This window comes from Typopeltis vanoorti, chromosome 8, assembly GCF_054136105.1.
Source record: "Typopeltis vanoorti isolate ZY-2024b chromosome 8, IOZ_Tvanoo_1.0, whole genome shotgun sequence".
NCBI classification, from domain to species: domain Eukaryota; kingdom Metazoa; phylum Arthropoda; class Arachnida; order Uropygi; family Thelyphonidae; genus Typopeltis; species Typopeltis vanoorti.
Genome location: NC_143556.1, coordinates 134,110,225 through 134,128,254, shown reverse-complemented (window position 1 = coordinate 134,128,254; position 18,030 = coordinate 134,110,225). Strand labels below are relative to the sequence as shown.

The 18,030-nt window shown below is 35.7% G+C and overlaps 1 protein-coding gene across 1 annotated transcript in view; it reads right to left on the bottom strand.

The window, feature by feature from the left end:
* Positions 1 to 18,030, bottom strand: part of Ocrl (Oculocerebrorenal syndrome of Lowe) — a 537,079-nt gene that overhangs the window by 131,496 nt on the left and 387,553 nt on the right. The window contains exon 21 of the mRNA XM_090396332.1: positions 14,310 to 14,420. Coding sequence (XP_090252458.1) covers positions 14,310 to 14,420 — 111 coding nt within the window. The remainder of the gene's footprint in view (positions 1 to 14,309; positions 14,421 to 18,030) is intronic.

Here is an 18,030-nt window from a genome sequence, read left to right as displayed (position 1 = left end):
ACACACGGAGTAATTACTTTACTTATAATTATGAAAATAACACTTGACATTTTGACCTCTGTATCGAGGTGATCATCAGGAAAATATACATATGGATAGGACACAAGTTACAAGTCAGTACACAAAAGTGAGATAAATCTAAATGCTTTGTTAATTGTTTACCCTAGCCTGACCTCTAGGCGAAAATAAAATAAATAAAAATTATACACAAATATAAATTAATTAACAATATAAAATCATTTTTTACATAAAAGTATAATATACAGTGATAAAAAATAAATAAATAAAAATTAAAAAAAAATTTATATTGAAACTACATTAAACACCTCTACAATCCTCTTATATTAAGGTTTTCTTGTGTTAAGATTCTGCCATCATGTTTTAGATGCTATATAGGTTGTAGATGAATCCTCCAGATTCTTGGAATTACTAATCTATCATTCTTATTGAGATTCAGATGATGTTTCAGCATCTCCCAAGATTCCTTGAACTTTCTTTCAAACTAAGTTTTAGCATGCTGTAATGACTTGGTACCTTTCCACACATCACAGAATCAACTGGAATCTAGTAATATCATGGGCATTTCCCTTATTTAATTCTGCTGTCCTTCTATTATAAAATCTAAGTAAATTACTAAGGCAGGACCTACCTTTTAGTGAGCCATGCTTCCCACCACAAAGTATCGTATGTCTATCTACAAACTGTTGGATTTTACCTTTAACCAACTTTTCCAATGCTTTAACTACCAGTCCTGAGATATTAATTGATCTGTAGTTTGCTACTTCAGTTGTGGAGCTACCTTTATGTAATGGAACTATCTTACTCTTTTTCTACTCCATTGGAACCTTACCAGACTGAAGCTTACTTGAATAACTTCACCAGAGGCTGCCAGTTCTCTTGCACATTAATGTAGTATATGGGCATCTAATTTAACGGCTCCTAAAATTAAAACGGTTAACAACACCACTGGTGGGTGGGACCCACATTAAAAATTATAAATTATACCTTTACTGGAGCATGTACTTAACTTAATATGGCTACCATATGAACTACACAGAGTATATTTTGAATATGGTGATCACAATTTATTATAAATGAAGGTCTCTGGAAAAGAACAAATCAGCAAAATGTTCACATGTAAATAAAACAAATATATGCATACATAAAACAAAAATATGCATGGGTTGGGCATAAACTTAGAAAAGAGTATCAAGAAATCTGTGAAGATTTTGAATTAAAATCATTAAAATGTTTCTAATGCATATGTAAGTCATGTGACCAATGGAAAACACATAATCAATCTAGCATAGCCACTTTTCAGTATTCCTTTCAAAAAAGATACGATGGATAACTGGATGTCTGCTTAAATTTTCTTTGGTAACAGCTGCCTGGCTTACTCTCTCTCTCTCTCTCTCTGTAACCAATTAGGCCATGGGTTCCAATCAAACTATAAGCATGGATATTTGTGAATGTCTTTAAGTGGCAGATGAATTTTATTGCCATTTGAAAGACACAGTCCTGCTTATTGTAGGCTTGAAGTGGCTTGAAAAAATTCCATGTTTGTTCTCTACAGCCTGGTTTCTAGATTATGCATAACACTTATCCCACCCATAACCATCGATTTGTAGTTGGGGGGGGAATTGAAAACTGAGAGTGAGAGAAATTAATATTCAATGGCAACCATGACTACTAATGGTTCTTAAAGTTTTAATAGCCCGTGTGATATAGTAAAAGATTATTAGAAACACATAGGAAAAGAATTAAAAATAATTTATAAATGCAGATATTTTGGTCTGAATCTAACAGGCCATCATCAGTGCACAAGCATATTAAAAAAGGTGGAGCAGAAAAAATGGAGTGTTATTCCCTTTCAGAGGTAAATGAAAATATAAAGCCATCCACTGTATGAATGTTCTATAGGTTTACAAAGCCTTCCATAGGGAGAAGCCACATTAAAAAAAAAAAAAAAAAGAAGCAACTACACCCTTACTGAAGCATATCTGTTAAAAAGAAGTTTTAAAAGAGGTATACCATCAGTAGACATAAAGATACAAAATTAATAACGGAAAACTCGCGTACAAAGATTATTTAATAGTATTATTTTCGCCTGTGTGTCACAGGCATCTTCAGTACATTTTAAGCTCAAATTAAACAATAACTGACAATTCCAAAAAGTACCACCTAAGTACCTGGTGTAAGATAACTAAAAAGGTCAATAAATTTCCTAACAAAAATGTATACAATAAAAAGTTAGGAAAGATTAGCTGATTTATAAAGTACCATCTCCCATAAAGGGGACAGACATAAACTATTGGATCTGTTTAAGTTAGGAGAATGAAGTAAAGTTTCACAAGTTTCTTTATAAAGGTGTTCCATGAGGAACCGACTTTTGTGAAGGACTCTTGTCTTTCTCCAATGAACTCTATGTCTAGTGAAGATGGTATGTTCTGCAAGTTCAGACTTTTCAGGTTTAAATTATTCAATATAAGATTGGTGTTCTTCTAGCCAAATAGAGGCAGATTTTCCTGGCTGTCCGAAATAAGATAATCCACAGAGCATGGAATCTGGTAGACACCTGGATAATTAAGATGTGGAAGCTTGTCCTTAGGAGAAGTGAGAAAGGTCAAGATTTTCCTAAACGGTTGAAAGGCAACAAAAATATTCAGTGGTTTTAAAACGTTTGCTATACGTTCACTTATGCCTTGTACATAAGGGATAGGAATGCGCATTATTTCTTCAGTATTTGAAGAGGAAGACATATTAAAACTACTCAAAGCTCTTTTAATGAAGCAATTCTTATAACCATTAGATAGAAAGGAAGAAGTTATATATTGTAGTTCTTTCTGTAAAAGATCATATGAAGAACAAAAGGAGTGGGCCCGATGAACCAGTGTTTTAATAGTTCCTGCCTTTTGACTGGGATGGTGATGAGATCCAGCATGGATATAATGGCCTGTATGAGCCAAATAAGCAGTTAGTCTTTTTAGATCTTTTAATTCTTCATCAACCAGGTGGTAACCTACATTTCTCAGTGTATAGAAAGAAGACCCATACAGGCCTTATATCCATGCGGAATCTCATCACCATCCCAGTCAAAAGGCAGGAACTATTAAAACACTGGTTCATTGGGCCCACTCCTTTTGTTCTTCAGATGATCTTTTACAGAAAGAACTGCAATATATAACTTCTTCCTTTCTATTTAATGGTTATAAGAATTGCTTCATTAAAAGAGCTTTGAGTAGTTTTAATATGTCTTCCTCTTCAAATACTGAAGAAATAACGTGCATTCCTATCCTTTATGTACAAGGCATTAGTGAACGTATAGCAAAAGTTTTAAAACCACTGAATATTTTTGTTGCCTTTCGACCATTTAGAAAAATCTCCACCTCTCTCACTTCTCCTAAGGACAAGCTTCCACATCTTAATTATCCAGGTATCTACCAGATTCCGTTCTCTTGTGAATTATCTTATTTCGGACAAACAGGAAGATCTGCCTCTATTCGGCTAGAAGAACGCCAATCTTATATTGAATACTTTAAACCTGAAAAGTCAAGACTTGCAGAACATGCCATCTTCACTAGACATAGAGTTCAATGGAGAAAGACAAGAGTCTTTCACAAAAGTCGGTTCCTCATGGAACGCCTTTATAAAGAAACATGTGAAACTTTACTTCATTCTCCTAACTTAAACAGATCCGATGGTTTACGTCTGTCCCCTTTATGGGAGATAGAACTTTATAAATCAACTAATCTTTCCTGACTTTTTATTGTATACATTTTTGTTAGGAAATTTATTGACCTTTTTAGTTATCTTACACCAGCTACTTAGGTGGCGCTTTTTGGAATTATCAGTTATTGTTTAATTTGAGCTTAAAATGTACTGAAGATGCCTGTGACACACAGATGAAAATTATACTATTAAATAATCTTTGTATGTGAGTTTTCCGTTATTAATTTTGTATCTATATCTGTTAAAAGGATCCACTGTTCAACTCCGCTTTGTGAATGTGATGCACTGATAATGGTCTGCTCAATTCAGGATGAAATACGAGGTGTGGCTATTAAATAATGAGACTGGTTGCAAAAATGTGGTTTATTATTACAATTGTACAACTCAATTGTTATCCCCTTCAACATGCTCTCCTCCTCTATCTATACACTGTTGCACATGAATTTTCCATTGTTAGAAGCAGTGCTGCAAGTCATCAGGTGTTATCTGCTTCTGTAGCGCTGCTGTTTTCTCCTTTATCTCATCCACTGACTGAAAATGGGTACCCTTCAATGCGGATTTCAACTTTTTCCAAAGTTGAAATCCGCATAAAAGTCACATGGAGCTAAGTCCGGCGAGTAAGGTGGATGGTCCAACACTGGGATCTTCTTATCAGCCAGATACTGCTTTACAGACAGTGCACTGTGGGATGGAGCATTGTCCTGATGAAGAATCCAAGTGTTGTTCCTCCACAGACCTGGTGTCTTCTTTCCCACTCATTCTCTCAGCTTGGCCAAAACCTCAAGGTAATAATGTTGGTTAACTGGTTACGACGCCACTGATATCACTGATGTTGAAGGGGATAACAATTATTATTATTATTATTTCCCAAGACCTCATGGAGTCAAAGACTCATCTGGGAGGTCCTTTTATCACACACATCTCATCATAACGTGTCTTAAACACACTCAAACTCCTTGCAGACACCACACTCTCAGGCAAGGCATTCCAATCATTCACAACCCTGCACGAAAAAAACCTGCCTCTCACTCCCCTACTCACACCCTCTTTATACAGTTTCCAGAGATGACCTCTGGTTTTCCCCTGATCTCCCACTATTCTCTGTAGAACTTCTCCACCATTGATCTTATAACAACCCCTTACCAACTTGTAGGTCTCTATCATATCTCCCCTCTTCCTTCTCTCCACCAGACTCTGCAACTTACATCTTCTCAATCTTTCCTCATACTAAACATTCCAGAGGTCAGAAACTACCTTAGTCAGTCGCCTTTGGACCCTTTCCAACATCTCTTCATCCTTCTGAAAACCCGGTGACCAAATCTGGGCACAATAGTCCATTTGTGGCCTAATCAAAGCCTTATACAATGGAACAAGAATCTCCCTACTTCTACATGTCAGTGTCCTCCGCATCATTCCCAGAAGTCTTTGTGTTGTCTTCACAATTTTGGCGATGTGTCCCCTAAATTTTAGATCCTTATCCACTATCACCCCCAGATCTCTTATTTCCTCTACCTCCAACAATATATTCTCACCAAGCATTAATTCTGCGTCCCATCTTTGTTTCCCAAATTTTAAAACCTTACATTTTGCCACATTGAACTCACATCCCCATTTGCTTGCCCAATCACTCAATTTATTCAAGTCTTCTTGCAAGGCCACAACATCTTCACTACTCTTTATGGTTCGTCCCAACTTTGCATCATCTGCAAACAACTGAATATCTCCATCCAAATCTTCACCAATATCATTAATATACAAGTTAAATAGTAATGGCCCTAAAACAGACCCCCTGATGCACTCCACTAGTGACTTTCCTTTTCCTGGATATCGCACCCCTATACACAACTTGTTGATACCTATCAGATAGCCAGTCTCCAATCCAATGCACTAATCTAATATCCAACCCCATCTGCTCTAGTTTGACTGTCAAATTATCATGAGGTACTCTATCAAAAGCCTTTGCAAAATTCAAGTATATTACTGTGTATCCTTCTCCTCTGTCCAAGGAAGCAGTCACTTTATTGTAATAAGTAAGTAGATTACTAAAACGTGACCTCCCTTTAGCAAATCCATGCTGTCCATCAAAGATTACACCATTGTTGTCAACCCAACTCTGGATCCTAGTTCTCACAAGCTTCTCCAACAACTTAATCACAACACCTGACACAGAGATAGGCCTATAGTTTGATGCTTGAGTTCAATCACCTCCTTTATGAAGTGGCACAATCTTGCCCTCCTTCCACTCTTTAGGAACTTGACCAAGTGCAAGACTTGTATTAAAAAAATATGTCAAGGCAGGTGTCAACTCTCTGGCACATTCTTTCAGAATATGTGGTGATATATTATCAAGTCCCACAGCCTTATTTACATCTAGTTTACTCAACTCCCCAAACACCTCTTGCTCACTTACAGTCAGTCTCTCCCCATCATCAACTGCTCTCAATCTCTCCATGAAGTCACATTCACAAGCTTGAAAGATCTTTATGAACTGCTCATTAAGTATCTCCACCACCCCTTCTGCAACAGCTGTCTTTATACCATTTTCTCCAATTATTGTCATCCTTCAATAATCATTCTTTCTTTTGCTGGCTACATATTGAAAGAACTCCCTAGGATTCTTTTTGGCTTCATTAGTTAACTGCTGTTCATACCTCTCTTTAGCTACTCTCACCAACCAAGTCACCCTCCTTGCCTGGTCTTTGTAGACCTCATGAAATTGGTTACTTCCACTTCTCTCATGCTGCCTCCACAATGCCCTTTTTCTCTGTATCGCATGTTTAATCTCTTTATTCATCCATCTCACACCTACCTTATTTAACCTTCTCACCCTTGGAATACATTTAGACATTGCATCTACTAAATTGTTTTTGAAAATCCCCCAAGCTGCATTGATTTCTTTTCCAGCTAACTCCTCATTCCATGCTACACCCGCAAGCTGTCTCCTGAGCTCTTCATAATCACCCCCCCCCTTGTAGTTCCACATATACCCTTTTTTCACAGGGATCCTTGCACTGCAGGCAACCACCCAGGTAATCACCTCATGGTCACTTTCACCATGAGGTGATTACATGGGTAATACACAAATTGGTGGATGATTTGACACCTCATTTATAATTACATCCTCTGATGAGATGACCAAATTCAAGATCCTCAATCCTCGTGTGCCCTCTGTTACATACTGTCTGAGGTAGTTATCCCTCAAAAACTCAAGAAACTCATTTTCTTTATTTTCAGTTGCTATCTCTTCATTCCAGTCTATATTGCCATAATTAAAATCACCCATAATGATCACCCTTTTCTTATTTGCTTGGCTTATTTGACTATACATTTCACTATCACCACCATCCACATTACCAGGTCTATAACAACATCCCACCAAGTAGTTGATTCTATTCACCTCTATCTCACACCATACTGCCTCAAAACCACTGGCCCTATTTCTCTCTTGCATCTCTACCTTGTATGGACATAACTCTTTCTCTATCATCAATAGCACTCCCCCTCCCTTTTTATCCCTTCTATCGTCACGAAACATATCATACCCTTCCATCTCTATGCCTGTCAGGATGTCGTCCTCATCTAACCATGTCTCACTTATTCCGACAATCTTTGGGTGAACAGACGCAATTAGTGCAACCATTTCATCCGCCTTGTTTCTTTTACTTCTAGCATTGGTATATAAACACGACAGCTCATTTCTGGATCTACAGCTAGTTCCACTGATACCATTCACTCGATGTGATCTCTCCATGCTGGACTGGTGCCATTTCCCTTTCTGCTTCTTCATTTTAGAACCCTTTTCAATTTCATCTGTTTCCTCTTGATCCCTGGTCATCCCATTTCTTTCCTGCCCACACATGCTCTCACCTCCTCTTGGAGCATCCACCTTTCTCACGCTGTGTACCCCTGATCACCCTGAGTCTCCCCGTTTCCCTGCTCCTCTTGCACACCCATTCTCTCATTTTCTATACTCATACCACTCACTTCCCCATTCATTTCCACTTCTTCAATCTCTCCTGTCTTACTCTCCTGCTCTTTCACATCACTCCCCTCTCGATCTGATTCATTCTCTCTATTCACTTCTCTACCTTCCAGCAGCAGTCTCTCCAAGTGACTCACCATAACCACTCAAATGCAGTCCATCGCTCCCATACAGCTCACTTCATCCCTCAAACTCATTCCACACATTAACAAACTGTACTCCCATCTCCTCACACATTTCAGCCAGAATATCATTCATAATCCTTGCTCTCCACCTCATTTCACCACAATCATACCTAGGCAACACACTGACTACCCTTCCTGTCACACTATTCTCTTTTATCTTTCAAAGCAGCCTCCTGACATTCATTCTGACATGATCTTTGTTCTCTCTCAAATCATTTGTACCAATTAATACAATTAACTCTTTTGCTCGCTCCCACCTCATATTCAATGCTCAATCACTCTACTTATTTTACCGCCTGGAAAACATACCTTGTGCATTTTATCCTCTAGCACACCTTTAATAATGGAGTCGCCATACAATGCCACTCGCTCATCTTTTGTTAACTCTCTCATGCCATCATGATTTATTTTAATAGTTTTGACCTGAATTCTCTTAATTTCATTCCGCATCCATTTCATTTCTTGCCTCATCCAATCCAATTCACTTTCCGAATCTCGCGTCAGATTCTCTCTATCATTAAATCTTTCTAACTCTCGACCCCCCTCTTCTCACTTTCCCTCTCATTCATCCTTCTTTGTTTCCGTACTTTTGGTCCAACATACGTCCAACTTTCACTATCATTCTTCTCACTTTCATTCTCATTTATCTTTCTTTGTTTCCGTACTTTCAGTCCAATATGTGTCCAACTTTCGCCATCATTCATTCTTTTTTCGCTATCATTTATTCTTTCGATTTTTTTTCACTTGCGATTTCTGCGTCACGCCATTTCTACTTTCATTCATTCTCTCAATTTCGTTTCTTTCTGCCACTCTCGCCTCACTTTCGTCCCTTTTAACATCCGTTACGGTTTTCAAATCACTCTTTTTCTTTTTTCCTGATTGTTTTTTCGCCTCTCTTTCTCACCATCCTTCTCTTTCAAATAAGTTGTACAATTGTAATAATAGACCACATTTTTGCAAACCAGTCTCATTATTTAATAGCCACACTTCATATATGCATTAATAAATTATTATGAATTCTTATACCTACATATTTTAATAATCTTTTACTGTGGTTAATCTTCATGATGGGCATATTACAATTAATTAAACTGAACAATTTCTATCCTAAAATTTAAATTTACTACTACTTATCTGTTTTTGGTTTGGTCCCATCATTAAAATGGGAACAAAATTGCTCTCTCTCTCTCTCTCTCTCAGTTTCTTATCAAGATCAAAACTCCCATGTCCCAGATTCACTTAATAAAGAACTCAGTGTTTCTGACATGAAAAGCAGCAATCAAAAAAATGATAGCTAGGAAAATAGGCAGAAACATGAAAAATCAACTGCATGTTTTTTTCATGTTCCTTAATCCCAAATTAAATATGAAAATAAATAACAGAATATATAATATGAGTGTGGTGAGTCAGTGAATAAATTTATATGGTACATGAGGGAAATTATTTGATGTTGCAAGTTTTTCCACTTGGTTACACTATAAATAAGATACCAAGAAATTGTGATCAGAACAGTTGCTCCTCAAGTAAAAGTCAATGGAATTTATTCCAACATGCATCGAATTTGGGCTAGAGCCACAAGGTTCTGTTTTAAGCTCACTCCTATTTCTCATCTATATTAACAATATCCATCCTACATAATAAATGACACAAAAATAGCATGCTATGCAGATGATACAGCAATCTGGCACACAAGCAGTAATCCTCAACAATCTGAAAAAGTCTTAAATAATTCAATAAAAGGCTTAGAAAAATGGGCAAAGGAATTTTAACTATAGATAAACCCAGAAAAAACAAAACAGAGCATCTTCTCCACTGGTAGAAAAAATAAAACCCCCAAATCAAAATATATAATACCAAAATAGAAAAAACAGTCTCCAAAATACTTAGGCCTAACCCTAGATACTGAATTGGGATTTACAACTCATATTACAAATATATCCAATAAAGCTTAACAAATATATCTTAAAAAGCTTAATATCATCTATGATATTAATAAAAGGCTATGTGGAACAAAGTGGGGTGCAAAACCAAAGACAATCAAAACTACATATACAGCCCTCATACGACCCACTATGGAATATGCCTTATCAATATGGGGTCTGAATCACTAGCTTAAAAGAAAAACTTGACAGAGTACAATCAAGAGCAGCAAAAATTATCAGAGGAGCAGTCTCATCCACAAATAATTTAAAAGCTCAACAAGAGTGTGGGCTTCATATACTAGGAGACAGAAGAAAACTCTCCACAGTTAAATTCACTAACAGAATCAGGAGCCACCAACAGGATCACATCTCACTCAGGACTTTCAATGCCCGGACAAGAAAATCTAGACTAAAGAAATCATCTACGTTACAATATTATCATGAAATTAGAAAACAGACTGACTTAGAGCACCTACCCATTGAAATAAGCAAAGAGCCATTCTTTTCCACTATTCTACCAAAAAACACAATGATAAACTTAAATCTCCTTGAAACTTGTTCAAAAAAGGATTCACAGCAAGAAAATAAAAGAAAAGGACTTGACACTATACATCACTTAAACAATCTAAACCATGTCATTGCCAAAATGTGTTTTATACTGGAATTTTATTTGTCAGACTGTGCCATCAATATATCATTTCATTGGCATAAGACTAAATAAAACTTCCAGTAGATTTCCCTCTCTCTCATGAGCGAAGTTTCTTTTATCAATGTTTACTTTAACAGTTGTGGTTCGTAAGTAACTGAACTGCTTTTTTTTTGCTTTAAATTATTTCCCGATCACAAGTCCGATTTATTTAAAACAGTGCAGTTGTAAAATAAAAGATCAGGCAGCACTCTTTTACCAAAAATTAAAACATATTTATTTACAAATCATACATGAATTAAACAATAGGAAGATTGCTTTCTCTATTCATTTATAAAATTTTTAGCATAAATTAGAACCTTTTCACTTTAACACTAATTAACTTCTTTAACTCACAATCTTATTTACTCTCCGCTTATAAATTCAACTTATTAAACTTCTAGTTTACTTGCAAAGAGGTTAGCTAACTCTCTGTTAAGTTATCTTTACAATTTTTATATCAACTTCCAATATGCCAATCGATTCTCTTAATGACACTTCTTACTAGAATTGAACAATTTCTTAAAAGTCTTTCAATAACCTACTATGAGAGGGAATATACAAAAGGTTTGAACTTACAAAAATTTCTGCATCGCACATTCAGTCAAAAGTCTTTCACTACAGTCTTATGGCATTTCTTTCATCTCAGATCATGAGCTTCCTCAGGAATGTCTGGCTTCAGTAATATCTCATTGGGAAAATAGTGGGCTGTGGACTGCGACCGGCAAAAGGTTGTTCTCCCACGGCGAAAAAGAAAACCTTCTGATGCAAAGCTGCCTCGGGTAATTTACATCGGCTTTTCTCCTCTGCTTTGGCTCGCCGAAAATGCCTGGACGACTGCTGTCTCCAATAGCTGAAACTGCCGCCTCCAAGAAACTGAAACTGCCACCAACTTTCAACTGGGATCCCTCTCTATGGCGTCTGGAAGCCATCTCTCTGGACATGATTGGAACCGGGAAGCCCCTTATGCTTGACTCAGTTCCTTTTTATTCTGCAATCTTGGAACCTTGCACTAAGGGTAGTAAACCCCGAAGAATTCAGCATGACTCTTTTATCTTCTTTTAAGTTTAACCCACTCTTTGTTCTCCTCTGTGTAATCTTTTGATCGTATTTTGCCGGGAACGGAAACTTGTCTCTAAAACTATCGGACCTCTTTGATACTTTGCATCTCCTTTCAGGGCCGCGGAAACTTCTCTAAACCTAGCAGCACTCTTAGATACTATCTTTAAAGGTGTTAGCGCAGTACGCAAATCTTATATACAAAACTAGTAAACAACTTTTCCTGCACTCTTACACATAACTATATACATATACAAAGTTCCCCTGGGAAAGCATTGCCTTTGTTTTTGACATTAAAACAGTAAATACATTCACTTCCCACAGAGTTAACTACATCAATATTTTGCAATATATACATAGAAATAAACAAGGTTATTTACAGTTCTCATGGGACTTGAGCTATGTAAAAAATCAATGTAATTTTATTATATAATATGCTTTGGAATTTTTTTAAGCTACATCGAGTTTTTACACTTCTTTAACTTTAATAATAAGTTCCTCCAAATCATCTTTGCATTCTGCTAGAAAGGTGGCATCAGCTGCATACCTCTAATTATTAATATTTCTTCTGCCAATTTTATTGCCAACTGAAGACTCCTCCATCCCTGCCATTCTTAAAATGCATTCGCTGTACAAGTTAAACAAGCACGGAGATAAAATACATCCTTGTTGCACCCCTTTACCTATTGTGAAATACTCAGTTTCTCCAAGATCTGTTTGCACAGTAGCTTCTTGTTCATAATAAAGATTCCTCAGAAGGATAATGAAATGCTCTGGTACTCTCATTGTTTTTAACACATTCCACAGTTTCACATGATCTACAGACAAAAGCCTTACTACAGTCAAGGAAACAAAGGTAGACATTAAAAATTAAAATATAATTTTATTTAATGCTGACCATAAAAACAAACTTATATTATAGCCTACCAGTTTCGCCAGCAGACTGTCTGGCTTTTTCAAGGCGTTCATGAAAAGACATAAAAACTTGTAAATGCAAATTGAAAGGAACATAAAAAACATCATCATCATCATCAAATTCCTGCCATGTACCCTCAAGGGGTGTACAGGATATGATAGTACTACATGAAAAAAAAAAATTACATCATTATTAATTTCCTATCTACAATTTTCCTCCAAATCAGCCTGTTACTTGTCATCACTCCAACATTATCAGATCTTATATTTCTATCGTCTAAGGCACTTTGTACCGTATCAATCCACCTATATCTTGGTCTTCCTCTGGGTCGTTTTGCTGCCAACCTGGCAGAGAACACTTGTATAAAAAACATTGTAAACCAATTAGTAGCTAAGGTTACACGTTCGCATGACAGAGAGGACTTATTGTTCTTAGTCATTATCACACATGCGTGTTTGTTGTAAACTGTAATGTGATTACTGGCTAGCTGTAGTTCAGCTTGATTAAGAGAGAGGATAAGGTTTTTCCACGAACTGTTTAGAATTACACCCTGATTTCTGTTGAGGTTTCCACCGGTTATTGACACTATTGTGGCTTCCTTGAATAAACGATGTCTGTAGTCATCATCGAGGTATGGCATGGAGCTGCTTTGCCACTCTATCATGTGGTTAGATGTACAGAAATGATGTGCTAAGCCGGAAGAGATACTTCTGTTGTGGTTTACATCACCAAATGTTATTTTTGTCTGATTTCTAAACTCCATGAAGTTTGTCCTATGTAGGCAAGATCACAGGAGCAGGGAATGTAATATACTCCTGGATATTTGTAGAAAGGTACCTTATCTTTTGGGGATCCTAAAACTTGTCTGATGCTGGTGGTTGGTTTGAAGACCACTCTGATGTTGCAGTGCCCACCTCACTTCACTCTCCAGTGGTACTGGCTCCTGTGTATAATCCTGCTCTTCAAATTTCTCAATAATTTTGGAGTGCTTTCTGTAAAGAGCTTCTGTATACTCTTTCCATCTTTCTTTCATGTCTGCAGCTTCTATAAGATATCCTCTGTGTTTACTTTTCAATATTGTCACTTTGGCAATGAACTTCCCTGTCAGTTCCCTGATCTTTTTTAAAATATGTCTTGTTTTTCCTTTCTTGTTTTGGTCTTCTATTTGTTGCATTTCTGGTTAAAGTATTTTTCCTTGTCTCTTCTGGCTTGTCACTGAAACTCTGCATTCAAATGCCACATTTTCCTGTGGCCTTCATTTTCCTCCTTTCATGAGCAGTTTTGATGGCATCTTCTGACAGCCATTTAAACTACTTCTTCTTACAAACTGTTGGAATATTCTTCTTCACGTCTATTTTAATTATATCTTTAATCTCTTCCCATAGTTCAACTGGTTCTTTTTCATACAAATTGAGTGTGTTGAATCTGTTCTGTATACTAATACTGTATTAAGCCAGTATGTTTCCAAGGTCATATCTGATTGACATTTGTGTTGTTTTCAGTTTCCATAATTTCACATGTATCGTAGCCACTAATTAATTGTTAGTGGCTACAAAACAAAAATATACATATATATTCATTAGCAGACTGAACAATTAATCTTGTAGCAGGTAAATTTCATTCAAATTGCTTTAAAGTTAGCTAATGATTAGTTCACAATGATGATAAGTTGTGATGCATAATACAAAATATTAGTATATATTTACTTAATAAGCGATTTATTTTATTCTTGTTTTAATTACTAAACTATACATTCAACATGTTTTCCTCTTACTATATCAACTTCACACAAACATAAAGAAATAATAATGTTTAAGATTCTAAAACTTACCAATTTCACAAGTTCAGAAAGAGGCACTTCTTTGAATGGTACAGAAATACACACAAGAGTCTCAAGAGATGAACCAAAACAACTTGGTTCATAGCCACCAGTTACTGTAATTTACAAAGCATTAAGGAAAAATTACAATTGACATTACACTTACACATGCTGGAAGATTAAGAGATTATAGACAGCTAAATGTGGAAACAAAAATATACATAATCATTGTGAAATTCCTGACACATGATTAATTTTAATATTATTCACATCCTTCAACAATATTTCCCCAAATTAGTCTCTCTTATCTGCCAGAACACCAAAATTGTCAGATCTTATATTTGGACTTCTAAGATATTTTTGATTGCACCAGTTTATCTAGGTTTGAGTCTATTTTACTGCCATCGGGGCATCAAACAACCTGCTTTGTTAATATATCCTCCCCTTTTCTATTTCTGACCATATTGCGATTAGCTCTGCTAATACATACCTGAATGCTAACAATGTTAAGTTCCTTCCAAATATTTTCATTTTTAATATAATTCTGCCACTGATGACATATCTGTTCAATTGCCTAATTTTTCTGATAAAATTATTCACTTGACTCTCCATCATATTATTTTGCTTATTCTGTTGTCTATTTCCATAATTGATTAGCCAACATCACTAAAAATTGAGCCATGAATAGACAAAATGTGTTACTCATTCTGAGTCAAGCTGAGACTGCTGGAAACATGCATATTCACAAGTGATCTCTATGGTTGTGACATGGTAATGGACAAACACTCTCTGAGATGAATATTTGCTTTTGAAAGAATATGTTATAGAAAGATTCTATGAACTGGATGGGTGCAAAAAGCAACAAATGAAGAACTGTATCGCAAAATAAATTGCAAAGAAAATCTAATGCAGAAAATAATTTGAACAAAAGTGAAGTTTTTGTGGATATATGTGCAGAATGGATAACAGTAGAAAGATCAAAACCTTGATACTTGGTACAATGGACAATATAAACAGAAGAAGAAGGCCAAGGCAAGAGTGGGCAGATGATGTGAAAGAGTGTTGCAGAAAGAGGCTGCAGGATTTGAATCACCTGGTAAAGGGCAGAAAGAAATGGCAAAGAATAATGAAATGCATCAGACACCAATGGATAGTGGAACAATGGATTAAACCAATACTTGGTTTAATCCTTTATTCAAGTATAAGCAAACAAAGTTTGTGCCTGAAGTATTTTCAGGACTAGGGCAACTCGTATAAAGAAGCTGATGACTTCACATCACTTGCCTTAGTATTCCATAATGCAAAGCACATATCCTTACAGGTATGTATAATGCTATGCATTATGGGAAGGGTCACCACCCAGACTGGTTTCGACCTTTACTGAGATCTCATCAGTGGGAGCCAGACCCAGAGGTTATACTAAGGTTGAAGTAACGCCAAAGTCATATTTTCATATACGAGTTATGTGAGGTCATTAGCTTCTTTATATGAGTTGCCCAGTCCTGAAAATACTTCAGGCACAAACTATGTTTATTTACACTTGGAGATTAAACCAAGTATATAATTTCTTGGTATCTTTAATTTATAGTATAACTAAGTGGAAAAACTTCCAACAACTATCTCTAATCTAGAGTATTTTAATAATAAGGTGTGATACCTTTTGTCTACTTGCATATGAAAATATGACTTCTGCATTACTTCAACCTTGGTATCACCTCTGTGTCTGAATCCCACTGATGAGACCTAAACTTTGATAAAGGTCAAACCAGTCTGGGTAGTGAGCCCCTCCCATAATGCATAGCATTATGCATACCTGTAAGGATATGTGCTTTGCATTGTGGGATACAAATGCAAGTGATGTGAAGTCATTAGCTTCTTTATATGAGTTGCCGCAGTCCTGAAAATACTTCAGGCACAAACTTTGTTTGCTTACACTTGGATAAAGGATTAAACCAAGTATATAATTTCTTGGTATCTTTAATTTATAGAGCTCAATGCTACATCTATGCTGGAGGAACAAACTCAGGTGTATGAGTTGGAGGTACTAGGGCTGTTGCATAAACTAAAGAAGAATTTGGCATACCACTAAATTTATCAGGAAGTCAGCACAGAATCTGAATGAGTATTCAGCTGAAGTGACTGTTTCTTTAACCTGGCTGTATAATTTGAGTCTCAGCACAGGGAAGATTTCACAAGAGTAGAAAGAATGTATGATAATTGCATTGCAAGGGTGGTGTCCAGAATGATTTTGCAAAGAAAGAAAGTCTAATTACTGACCTCTGAGTATGTTGGAAACGGTGGTGAAGATTTTGGAAAATTTAGTAAGAGCTCATACACAAAAATGGGCTAATAGAGAATTTATATTTTGCAATGAACAGCATGGGCTAAGGGAAAATCATTTTTGAGTAACCTGCTCACATTTTATAATAATGTTACAACTAAGTTAGACAAGGGGAATTGATGCACATTAATGCTTTTGGATGCTACTAAGGGTGTTACAAAATTATGAAAGTAATAATGAATGGTGTTGGGAAAAGAAGTCACAAGACAGTCGCAGTGAAAATTTCTGAGAAGATAAAAATTCTGCAAATTATTGCTCATTACCAAGTAATGAGATTATAATTAATATAAGGAAGAAGCAGGGCCGGCACTAGGCTGGACATCGCCCGCCTGCAAAGCTGAAATGGGCACCCCCAAACAAATGGCAATTTATTTATTTATTTTTAATTTTGTCATAATCATGTGGAAAGAATTTACAAGAAAGAAATAAAATTACACATTTGTTTTTGAAAACATTTTATTAATGGGCCGGCACTAGGCTGGACATCGCCCGCCTGCAAAGCTGAAATGGGCACCCCCAAACAAATGGCAATTTATTTATTTATTTTTAATTTTGTCATAATCATGTGGAAAGAATTTACAAGAAAGAAATAAAATTACACATTTGTTTTTGAAAACATTTTATTAATTAAAATTTAAATTTCCTAGTTTTGATATTAACAAAATTATCTATAATATTCTTAATGTCTAAGTTTTCACATATATCATTTTCAATAGCTATTAATGCTAGACTTTCAAGCCTTGTTTGTAACATAAATGTTCTTAAATAAGTCTTAATTAATTTAAGTTTCGAAAACGAACGCTCACCGATTGCTATACTAACAGGTATAGTTAGTAATATTCATATAACAATTGCAAAATTCAGAAAAGATAAATTATTCAACATAATATATTTAAGAATATCAAGAGGATTTTCAATTTTTGAAGTATCGTTTCGAAAAATATCTGTATAAAATTGTATCTCATCAAAGAGTTCCATGGTATTTATATCTTTATTGTTACCATCTTTCAAAAGAATTTCTAAGTCGTTGTAGTTTTTTCTCAACTCTTCATCATTAATTTGGAAAAGTCTATACAAAAAACCAAAATTATCAACGTGAGTTTTAAGTTGTTCAAAACGTTCGTTTAACGAAGTCCATGCAGTATCCAAATGTGTATAAAATACATTGACTTTGGTGTTTGTGGCTGTTCATCAGGATGTTCGTATTGAAACTGACGTTTTTCTTCCGTTGTCGAACTTCTAATACAGATTTAAACTCTGTTTCTCCATCTACGTCTTCACTTAGTTGCTTTGCTATTTCAAGAACTTTTTTATAATTTGTATCTGATCAATATTCTGATATGAATTTTTTAAAATTTCCAGTGGATCTTAAGACTAGTGATATATTCATAT